Genomic DNA, 12,435 nt, shown 5'->3' with positions numbered 1-12,435 from the left:
TCTTAAACAGTCTGCGATGCCATCTGGGCAGTTTGAGTGAATCTACTTGTAACAATATTTATGAAATTCAAGTGTTTCTGTCTGTGCAAGGTAATGAGTAATGACCCTGGCATCAAGATATCGTGTCATTATTGTGTACGGAAATCTGAGATGCTTTAATTATATATAACGATTTTTTTTAATATTCATGTCATTCAAGGCCGTCACAGGCAGCATCTAAAAATACCTGAAAGATGCGTGTTTTTAACATGACTTGATTTACAACATCGGTAAACATCTCATTGCTCGTTTCAGGTCTTCTTCAGTGAAACATGAAGCTAATTTAGTAACTTTTGTCCTTTTAATATTAAAGGACATTTTAGGGCAGGGTTGGAGGTCCTTGGAGCAGGCTACATTTTCCTCCAGAGCACAAGAACGTGCAAAGAACACAGAAACTTTTGGTACTTTTTAAGTTTTTTGGATACTGAAAAACAAATACTCAGGCCTTGCAGCCCTTTCTGGGCGTTTAGTTGTCGCTACCGTTCAAACGCAGCCCCGGTGTTCACTCTGGTCTTGGATCGCTCTGCATCAGCCTTTTTTTTGGCAGTAGCTTTTCCCAAAAAACGTCTTTTGTTTGCAATTTAGCAAACTAGCATATCCAAGCGAAGCCTGGTTTCAGGTGACGTCCGTGAACGTCCGGATGAAAACCTCAACAAAGCACTGGCCAATAATGGTGAATCTCAAGACTTCAAAACAGGAGTTCAGATTCTCATCGGTGACATAACAGCGGGTTGCCCTTCTGTCACTCAACCTGCTGATTAATCAATCAACTTGTTTTGAATAAAATCAAAAGAAAGGCAGTGGGTTACCAGTGCTGCTTTCCCCTCACCTCACATGCTTTGCTGTTCTGCCATGTCTCGGTGCAGAGGCTGATTCAGGAGCTCCGTGTGCTGACAGAGGGTCAGACGCTCTGACACGCGCTCGCTGCTTTCAAACCGTTGAGATATTTCCGTCTCGTCGAGGTTGGGATGTGCCCAGAAACACAGGCGCGCTGTGACGGCTGCGTGTCGCGACCTCGCCGCTCCCATTTATACACGCGTGCGTCTCCCTGTTGAAAATAATTGATTGTGTGCGTAACATGACATTGCCCGAGAACGACCCCGTACTCTTTACTGCCCTTAGGACTTGTGCTAATTGTGTTTGACATTCTACAATCGCAGTCCAAGAACATCTGGCCTCAGGCTTGTTTGGGTTAAGATATGAACGGCACTACTGTATATACTTTTGTTACCCTGACAGCAGCCTGTGCTGCTAAATAAGAGTCTGTGGTAAGAGAGAGTATCCCCCAAGCAAGAGATCAAGATCTCCAACCTCACATTGTCAAATGCTCAAATGTTAAAATGTCAAGGCATACAAATAAGAGGGAAACTGCAATCTGTGAACAATGAAAACAGAAAAAGCAAAAATATCTTCATCTGGAGGCAAAACACTGGCTGATATGTTTTGGATGAAAGCTCTTATTGTGTAACAGAACCTGTGTGAATGAATTGGAATATTTTAGCTCACAGCCTGTGCTGTGGTCGTTCTTACAGATTAATGAGACGGGAGAAGAAACACGCGCCAGGATGTGTGCTGGAATCTAAAGATCTAGATCCTTATATTTGAAAATGTGTGCGTGGAATAATAAGGGGACTTTATTATAAGCTTTTGAGGAGCTCGAGAATCCACGATACCCTTATTTATAGAACTGTCTTCATCTGTCAGCAGACAGCGCCGACCTCTCCAGCGACTATGTGTCATACAAGGGACTTCGACATGAACACACACACACAAACACACGTGACACACACATGACACAATCCACGGCAGAATGAACAATAATGATGAGAGATATCAATAAAACCATGCAATGAAAATACATAATTCATGGTTAAAAGAAAGGAACGTGCTCCTGAAAACGTAAATAATTCACAGGTGATTGGATTATTCAGTGGCTCGGCAGAACCCCTATTAGTGACACAAAGTCAGGCGTGTTTCCTGGTGTGTGTGTGTGTGTGTGTGTGTGTGTGTGAAGACTTTTAAACTTGGGGAAGTGAGAGACAATGAGGCGATAATGCAGTGAATTCACAGAGGAAGGGAATGAAATGAACGGACGTCGTTTGGTCTCGCTGCTTACGTGAATGAGATGTGTATGAAGCGTCAGGGTGAAGGGGCAGGACCTGCTCAAAAAAACACATCCTTGCTCTAGATATTCATATTTTCACCCAGTGAATGCTGTTGCCAGGCAACTAAATCTTAAGAAATAAACTAATAAGTAATAGCTATACACATATACTGCATATGTGTGTTTTTGCGAGCACTTCTGTATATGTGTGATACTGAGTAAAGCTAAGGACCGCTGCAGTGGGAATACAGTGTTATTGCTGCAGAAGCTCACTGAGACGGTCTTCTGGGAGGAGCAGATGGGCTTTTCATGTAGAAGAAGAAGAAAAAAAAGAAAAGATGACATCTCCACAAAGTACGCCTCATATTTCCTGGACGAGGACACTCTCGTCATTCCTTATTTCTGTGTACCTGTGTTTCCCCCTCGCTCTCTTATTTGACTGCTGCCCCTCACTGTCGTTCTTTTCACATCGTCTGCTGTCTGTTTTTCTCTCTCTTTAATGCATCTCTTCTGTTTACTGTACATTACGTCGCCACAAATACATTTAAATAAAATGCAAAGTGACGCGCTGCCTCCCTGAAGCGTCATGTGACAGTTTAAAGAAATCAATTTGACACCAACAACGTGAGTAATATTGAGATGTATTACAGTAACATCCATCCATCCATCCATCCATCTATCTTCTACCGCTTTATCCTCCACATGAGGACAGATCGCCAGTCCATCACAGGGACACATACATAGACAAGCATCCACCCTCACACCTATAGTCAATTTAGAGTGACCAATGTAATGGGAAAAGTGTTTAAATACACACTCATAACATTATAACATGTCAGTTTATACAGTGCTTCTTCAGTAACTGCACAGAAGGCTCACGTTGCAGCTTATATAAAGCGACTGTTCCTGTTACTCATGCTCTTGTCAATCATTTCTTAGAAGTGGTTCCTGTACATTCACATATACAGACTAACACTGTCTCATGAGCAGGGGCTGAATGTGGGTTTCTTGTGCTGTACTTTTACTATGAAACCTACAGCAACTTCCCGCTCTTGGACTCTTGAACTCTTTTGCAAACCTTGTTCCACTCTGCTTAATAAAATTCACAAAGACAACTTGGTGAAAGAAAATGGAAAGCCCTGAATCTAAAACAGGGACAACGTAAGCTGTCCAGGACTGAGACCTAATGGAACCCAAGATATTTGCTCTTCATGGTAATTGTACTGAATGAATGAAGAGTGTCATTTAAATGAGTGCCTTGACTTTGCTGTGAGCAACTGAAATAATCCATTTCATTTACCAATAATCAATTCTTTTTCTTATCCATAGCATGATTCAATCATTTACTGTAGAGCAACAGAGGCACATTTGAGTCAGTCACAGATACTGGAAAGATTCTTGCAGCTGTATCATCATGAAGACACGTTTGTTTTTCTGGTGTCATATTCCTCAAGCTCCTCTTGTCGTCTCTTCATGACATCCTCCGCTATCTTTGCTCTGGGACTCATGTGCTCCTTTGAACCTGTTACGGCTGAGAATCTCCATCCTGGTGGAGGCGGGTGTGCAAAGGCCACCATGCATTACTGCACTCGTGCAATGTCTATCAAAATGTAATGAACACAATAGAATTATTGCACATGCACTCTTTGCAACAGAAGTGTAAACATCTGATAGACTTATTTTAAAAAAGTCACTACATACTGACAAGGAAGGACTGAACCACTGCATGTGCGATAAATGGACAAAACTAGGCCAGAGGTGGAAAGAGTACTGAAATATTTTACTCAACTATTTTGATAACAGTACTTTTACTTGTACTTAGGTCCAATATTACTTAAGAACAAGTAAAAGTACTGATCTAAAAATGTACTCAAGTAAAAAAAACCTCTGTATAAAGAGTCTTTAATAAAGTCAAAATATAAAGAGACAAACATAGAGCAGAAACAAGGGAAGCGGACGAGGAACACATAAAAAAAGACTCATCAACAAACCAAACCACACACTGGTGAGGGCGGGACAATCAAACACAGGTGTGACAGACACGTTAGGGGCGGGGCAGACGATCAGGGAAGACATGACAGGAAGCAAACCTACACACAAGGTACACAGGAGAAGAGGGAACTTCAAAATAAAACAGGAAGCCAGAAACAGAACTAAAAAACTCAAGGTAAAGAAACATCGTGGTGACAATGCCGCCATCTTGTCTGTAAATCATCAAAAGCTTGAAGAATGACTGGTCCACATGTGTCTTCTGTGTAGATCCAGTCCGTGCGTCAGTGTCAGCTTCTGAAAGGAGCTTAGTTTTCTATAAGCCGTACGTGAAACATCCATATCATGATTTTTTTAGTAAGCTCCTCGTATTAGAGGTGGAACTGTGCTTTTCAACCTTCCACAGGCCAAATGTAAGTGGATTATTAAGCTGAGGCAAAGCTTCTTTCACTGCCCTGCATCATTCACCGTGTATTCAGCAGAATGGATGGATAACATTTTTGTCTTTTTACCTTTGTTAAAAACACAGACACCCGCCACAATACACAGTATCAATGAATATGAGCCCGTATTTAATTTAAACTGTAAGGAGGGATTAGATTATGTCTTGTCCTTGTACTGAATCACTAAAAACTTAACACCTGCTTTATTAATGCACCTACACGTGTTCTGTGCCTTCTGCGGGTCGTAAAACTGCCTCTGTGCCCGTGAGAGATGGTGAAGACCGTCAGCTTAACAACAAGTCACACAATGACCTGGATTCAGATCCAAACACATGAGCTTCCTGCTTTCTTTTTGTCTTTCACACCTTGCTGTATTTTCTGTAGGTGATGAACCCAATTACTGCTCAATCAGCATTTAAATGATCTACATGACACACTGAGCTATTCATGTGTTTTCTTACAGGAGTTTGCACAATTTTAAGTTTGTATTGCGAGTGAATATGAATATTATTATTCCTGCTTCAAAGAAGGACGATTGGGACGACTGGGAATATCATTATATGATTATTGTTGTTTTCTCAATCCTGGTCCTATGAGGACACACACTGTCCTGCTTGCTTGTGTTAGATGTTTGGCTGCTCCAGCACACCTGATTCAAACGGTCAGCTCATCAGCAAGCTCTGCAGAAGTCCGATAACGATCCATCTATTCCAATCAGGTGTGCTGGAGCAGGGAAACATCTAAAACATGCAGGGTAGTGCGCCCCCAGGACCAGGATTGAGGAGAAACCCCTGATTTAGGGATGAAAGAAAAGAAATCGACAAAATCAAGAATTTGAGAGAATGTTAAAAATAATTAAGATAGTGTTTTGCTGCCACTTTTGATCATTCTTCTTCTTCTTCTTCTTCTTCTTCTTCTTCTTCTTCTTCTTCTTCTTCTTCTTCTTCTTCTTCCTGTGGGAGCAGACACATTGCTGCCAGCTGTTTTGCCACATGTTGGCCTCTCAACGTACTTTATGAAAAGAGAAGAGATATTTTATGTAGCCTGTCTGCATCATCAGCGCTTTTACAACTTACAACCTTTGACCTGATATGAAATGCTCACTCGTGTGAAACCAAACCCACAGACGAGTTAGAAACAGTTATTATGCCTGACAATTCAAGATTCAAGATTCAAAGTGTTTATTGTCATATGCACAGTAAAGAAACACGTTTCCCTGTACAATGAAATTCTTACTTTGCTGTCCACTCAAAAACACCAGCATAAAGTAGAAAAGTATAAATAAAAATATAAAATATAAATATTACAAAGAAACTAAAATAACATATATGCATAAAATAAGTGTAAACATATGCATATAAACAAGAAATAAGAACTGTACATAAAGTGAATACTGGTTGTGCAATTTAACAGCTTTAAAGTGTTAAATTGCACAATGTTTCAGTGTCTCATTGATTCCAATACATCTTCATATCTGTGTGTGTGGCAAACACTGACCTTGGTTAATTTCATATTCATATTATGTCTGATGCTGCAAAAGTAACAAAAGAGCCCACGATCACAATCACACCAGATTGACTCTCATGCCTCACACTGTATTGATCCATTTATCAGTGAGGATACACTCGAGTCAATAATGCCTCTTTCCATCACGTCTTTTCCTCTGCTATATTTGCTTCATGAATATCCTCAAGGGCTTTTCACCTTGCCCTGTATTTTATGATGAAGGATGGAACGCTGTCAGTGCAGTTTTGGCACCTCGTCACCACTCGTCAAATTAGGTGTACGTAGCACTTACTTTTAAATCTGGAGGAAAAGTAGGACTGTGTCTGATCCCAGAGCCCATTACAAGATGCTGATTTATATGTATTGATTAGATCCACATTGTGTTACTAATGCTTACGTGTGCATTATAGTTACCACTATATTTACTACTTTCATTTGACATTGAGTCCAGTTAGGTCCTGTCCAAGCAACATAATGCATCTCAGTATCAGCTGTCTTATCAAAACAAACCATCTCATTTCATTCTGTCCTCTAATTTAAAAAAACAAAACAATGTGTCTTTAACCCTTTAACACAGAGCATTTCAGCTGCTTTTTTCCGTTACTATCACGAGCAAATTCAGGTTATTTCATCTCACAACTAAGTAAGTTTTTTATTATTGCCTGAATATGTGACCTATAAACACACGCCCCCAGGATGTCCATATAAGGAGTTGTGTGGTATTCCCACGGCAAATTTACCATGGTTACACCAGCGGCACAGATCCATGCCATGTGAGCACTAAGGGTTAAAGCACCAGTATGTAGGATTTTGTACCACCTATAGGTGAATTTGCACGTCACAACCAACTGACTTTAAGCGTATATGAGAAACTATGGTGGCCCAAGAGCCAGCGTTGCATTGTAAGCAGTGGACAAACATGCTGGAACATGTGTATTTCATCACACTCTACCTTTAAAGGTATATCACAGATGGTGGTTAATTCCTTATATGGAATCAGCCGCAACATGAGCATGTGCGTCGCTCAAAGCGACAACAGCACGACTTCAAAAGGCTGAGACACTTGTCTCACTGGTAGAACTGCAGTGTTTGAGAGAAGGAACTCTATTCTGAGCAACTTTAATGTGCAACAGATCATCTTCAGTCAAAATATGACAATATGGAAGCGGGAGTGAATGAATTTGAATATAAATCCTCTGTCTGACTGTCTAAAGGAGCGACTCATTGACATTCAAGATGCACTGCCATGAGTGCTCTGGTGAGAGAGCTGGCATTAAATTCAGCCAGATTTATGTTGGTGTTCTTTTGACTGATCCTTTCAGCTTCCCTTAGGCTTCCACAGATGTGCCTGGAGCAAAAGCTAGTCAGTCGCTGCGTGTCTGTGCACAGCACTCACGGTGTCACAACACTGACAAAAAACCTACTGAACAGACAGTGAAAAGTTTCCAAGAGTCTTTTGCATTCCAACTCCCGATCACATCGCAATCCCAATCGTTCTGTCGTCCCCGGAGCAGAACAGACGTCCTCCCTCCATCCACCGCTGAACACCCATACTTACTGGCTCGTTGTTATTGACGGCATTATAGATCAGAGGAGATGATCGCGAAGGGCATTGTGCGCGGCGTTGTTACATCTGCAGCATCTCAGCGCTCAGTCAGCAGGAGAGCGCAGTTGTGAAAGGCCCAGCAGGGATTCAAGAAGAAAATGAATGATAGAGGGGGAATGGATGGGGCGAGACTAATTGCATCTGCAGAGGAATACACATGTAGTGTATCCAACTCCATCAATTAATTTAATGAGGAGCAATTAAAACCATTCCCACAGTTCCCACGTGTCGTGTTTTTCTGTGTGATTTAATAAGTCAATTACGAGCTTTCTAACTAATAGGCTGCATCGCAGCGGTGCATATTTACTGTGTTGCTTTTCTTGACGTGGTGTCACAAACAGGCCATGATGAAAGCATGGACTGTATATAAAAATGGACTCAGTCTTCTGGTTTGAAAAGTGACGTCAAGGAAGTGTAGGACAGAAGTGGTAGTAGTTAGTCACCAGGGGATGTTTGAAGGAAGGTCTATGGGAAAATGTTCCTGAGGAATTTACGGTCTTGTTCTTTCAGTTCCAGATTTTCTTCAATAGAACGTCATGTTAATTTTGTGGATGTGAACGTTCACATTTAGGGGCCACAAGGATGGTGTAGTGGTTACCATTCTTGCCTTTGCAGCAAGAACACAGCTGTTATCATCCCTTGATTGCAAGGAAAAGTGGAGGTGGTGTGCATATGAAATAAAATGTGATGAAACGAGGGAGCAGACCCAGGTTCAACGATCTCGTCGAATTCCTGGGTTGGGAAGCTGAAGCCATCATGCATCTGATGTTCAGTGGCTTTCTGGAGTTCACAGCAGCCAAACGGGAGGATAAAGAAAAACCTGTTATCACGTGACGCATGAAACCAGAAGGAAAAAGGGGAAGTAGCTTAGTCACGAATGCTACCCCAGTCAAAACTGAGAGGCCTGTTACTCAAATGTCAAAGGTTGACACTCTACATCCCCCAACGGTGCTTTCAGTAAACTGTGTTTGTTCTGTGAGAGAAATCACACTTTGGAAGTGTTTTTCAAAAGAATCTTGAGGCTTTAAAATTGTTGTTTCTTTTGCAAATGCATGACAATGTCCACTTTTTATATTTAGTCTATGGATGAAAGATTTTTGATGACCCCACCTCTGCGTTACTCTTGAACAGTTAGAAAGAGGCCTGAATCTGGCAGTTTTAGTCAATGACTATCATCAAGTTGGAGGTTTATTTTTATTGCATGAAGACAAACATAACCGTGCTTGTGTTCTTCCCCATTCCAGGTGGCCAACCTGCTGCGACTCTTCCAAATCCCTCAGATCAGCTACGCCTCCACCAGTGCCAAACTCAGCGATAAGACCCGCTACGACTACTTCGCCCGCACCGTGCCGCCTGATTTCTACCAGGCCAAAGCCATGGCAGAGATCCTCCGTTACTTCAACTGGACGTACGTGTCTACCGTGGCGTCAGAGGGCGACTATGGTGAGACTGGCATCGATGCCTTCCAGCAGGAAGCTCGAGCACGCCAGATCTGCATTGCCACGTCAGCAAAGGTGAGCCGCTCCATGAGCCGCTGGAGTTACGAGAACGTGATCCGGTCCCTGCAGCAGAAATCCAACGCCAAGGTGGTCATCTTGTTCACGCGCAGCGAGGACGCCCGTGAGCTGCTGGTGGCCGCCAACCGCATGAACGTCACCTTCACTTGGGTGGCCAGCGATGGCTGGGGAGCACAGGAGAGCGTGGTGAGGGGCAGTGAAGCTGTGGCAGACGGGGCATTCACCATTGAACTGGCCTCCTATCCAATCCCCCAGTTTAACGAGTACTTCACCGGCCTGCACCCGTACAACAACACCAGGAATCCCTGGTTCAGAGAGTTCTGGGAAAACCAGTTCCAGTGCAGCCTCCATGACCTGGGCTGTGGGAAACATTCGCTCCGCGACGCCGCGTTCCAACCGGAATCCAAGATCATGTTTGTCGTGAACGCCGTCTATGCAATGGCTGCTGCCTTAAATAACATGAGGCAGGCCTTATGTCCTAACTCCACCAAAGTGTGCGACGCTCTGAAACCAGGGAATGGCAGAAAGTTTTACAGGGATTACATTCTCAAGGTCAAGTTTGAGGGTGAGTATAAAATCCTAATGGACTAATAATAATAATACTAGTGTTGCATAAAAGATCTGAAATCTCAATCTATAATTCTCTGTTTAATCTCATTTAGTATAACAGATCAAATCAGGTTAAATGTCCATTTAAATAATTACACCCAGAGTGTTGAATTATTTACATGTTTATACGTCTGCAGATTCAGACACGATCTGTAATTATTAAACATAACACATCTATTGTATACCCTCTTGCTCGGAGGCTCATTGCTCCGTGTGCAGTTGTTGTGTCTGTTTGACTTGAGCAGATATTACACATAAATGTGACTGCTCTGTGATTCACACAAAGCCACAACACCAAACGCTTAACTGCATTTGCATGGAGACATTCACACATGACAAACGCAACTAATTCAAATCTTTCGCCTTTCGTTGTGCTCTTCTTTGTTGTTGTTTTGCTTTTTTCTGCTGTTTGTGATTAAAAAACAAAACAAAAACAGATTTTATTACGATTCAGAATGATTCAGATTCAGTCATTGCCTCAGGATAACATTTATACTTGCAAATGTATGTGATACAATATTTCACACACACACACACACACATCACATAAATGATCAGTCAGTTGACAAGAAATTTAAGACTGTTTTAATAAAATATATGTTTTATCAAGTATAAGTATTGGTTTCATCCCGCCAAAGTTAAGCAACTCGTATGTTTTTTTCTTTTTCCCATAGTAAATTAAATCTTTTTTGTGAGTAAAAACACGCACGTTTGTTACCTTGAACTGTGGGAAGTTATATTTTGGACACCTTTTCTTTTTCCCCAAATTCCCCCCAACAAATGATTATCCAGGGAATTCAGTAACTGATACTGTAGATGTAACAATGCCAAATAATTAGGTACGGTCGAGTGAATTCTACAATTTCGGTCGGTGCTTTATTTTGCCCTTTATTCTTACTTTATATAATTTTCCAGTTGTCTTGAAATCCCATGTCGGTGTTATTAAAACACACTTTAATGCAAACTGCCACACACAGTGTTTGGTGTCCTCAAATAAAATCAATCAATAATAAAATAGAGAAATGTAACGTTTTTATGGTGTTTCATTTGGACCATTTTGATGCCACACACATGCGTTTGCATCTGTGTAACTGTCTTAACTGTCTTAACTGTCTTAACTGTATCTTTGTTTTCCTCTTTCACCCCCAGCGCCGTTTCGTCCACCAGACACAGAGAATGTAGTCCGCTTCGATGCCTATGGGGACAGCCTTGGCCGCTACAACATTTTCCACTACCACAAAGAAGACGGACGCTATGTCTACCGTAAGGTCGGCTACTGGGCTCAGAGTCTGACCCTGAACACCACTCTGATCCCCTGGGCCGGTCAGGCTGCCCCCACTTCCCAGTGCAGTGACCCCTGTAGGAAGAACGAGGTGAAGAGCATGCAGCCTGGCGACGTTTGCTGCTGGATCTGCATTCCCTGTCAGCCGTACCAGTACTTACAGGACGAGTTCACATGTGCGGACTGTACTTTCGGACAGTGGCCCCAGGCCAACCTGACAGGCTGCTATGACCTGCCTGAGGAGTACATCCGCTGGGAAGACGCGTGGGCCATTGGACCCGTCACCATCTCCTGTCTCGGGATGATGTGCACGCTCTTTGTCGTCGGCCTCTTCCTTAAACACAATGAAACCCCCGTGGTGAAGGCCAGTGGACGAGAGCTCTCCTACATTCTCCTCCTGGGCGTGCTGATGTGTTATAGCATGACCTTCATCTACATCGCCAAACCCTCCACAGCAGTGTGTACGCTACGCCGGCTGGGGTTAGGCACCTCCTTTGCCGTGTGCTACTCGGCCCTCCTGACCAAGACCAACCGCATCGCTCGGATCTTCAGCGGGGTGAAGGACGGAGCGCAGCGGCCTCGGTTCATCAGCCCGGCCTCTCAGGTCGCCATCTGTGGCGCCTTGATCTCCTGCCAGCTGGTGGTGGTGGTGGTGTGGCTGCTGGTGGAGACCCCGGGCGTGAGGAAGGAAGTGAGCCCGGAGAAGAGAGACATAGTCACCCTCAAATGCAACAGCAAAGACTCCAGTATGCTCATGTCCCTCACCTACAACTGCATCCTCATTATCCTCTGCACGGTCTACGCCTTCAAGACCCGCAAATGTCCCGAGAACTTCAACGAGGCCAAGTTCATCGGGTTCACCATGTACACCACCTGCATCATCTGGTTGGCGTTCCAGCCCATCTTCTACGTTACTGCCAGTGACTACAGGGTAAGTTCACTTAGGTTCAATCATAACGCACCAAAAGTAACCATGGTTGTGTTGAATGAAGTTGATATTTGATACAGGCCGTGGTAACCAAACAATTACAACCTAGAACACACTTTTTTTCATTACTTTGTTTAAACATACGTCAGAGATTATAAGAATGTACAATGTAGAGTGTCTTATGTCAGCACAAAATGTAAAAAAATCGGATTGAATTTGTGAAATTTGGAACAACGTCGCAATTCAAAGTTCACTTGGCTCGTTGTTATGAACAAGGAGAAAAGAAAAATGGTTTATTTTGTGACTTCTGCACAATTATCGCTACTTTGTATCACGACTAAAAATGCAATATGAAAATGAATCATAACTTTGAATCAACAACAGATAAGAAGAGGAAAAAAACAACACATTT

At 42.7% G+C, this 12,435-nt stretch overlaps 1 protein-coding gene across 1 annotated transcript in view; it reads left to right on the top strand.

Annotated features, from left to right (window-relative positions):
- Positions 1-12,435, top strand: part of grm2a (glutamate receptor, metabotropic 2a) — a 34,982-nt gene that overhangs the window by 16,142 nt on the left and 6,405 nt on the right. The window contains exons 3-4 of the mRNA XM_044024407.1: positions 8,932-9,769; positions 10,963-12,026. Coding sequence (XP_043880342.1) covers positions 8,932-9,769; positions 10,963-12,026 — 1,902 coding nt within the window. The remainder of the gene's footprint in view (positions 1-8,931; positions 9,770-10,962; positions 12,027-12,435) is intronic.

The sequence above is a fragment of the Solea senegalensis genome, linkage group LG4 (genome assembly GCF_019176455.1).
Source record: "Solea senegalensis isolate Sse05_10M linkage group LG4, IFAPA_SoseM_1, whole genome shotgun sequence".
NCBI lineage: Eukaryota > Metazoa > Chordata > Actinopteri > Pleuronectiformes > Soleidae > Solea > Solea senegalensis.
Note: the sequence above shows the minus strand (reverse complement) of the source record. Positions and strands in the feature narration are given on the sequence as shown.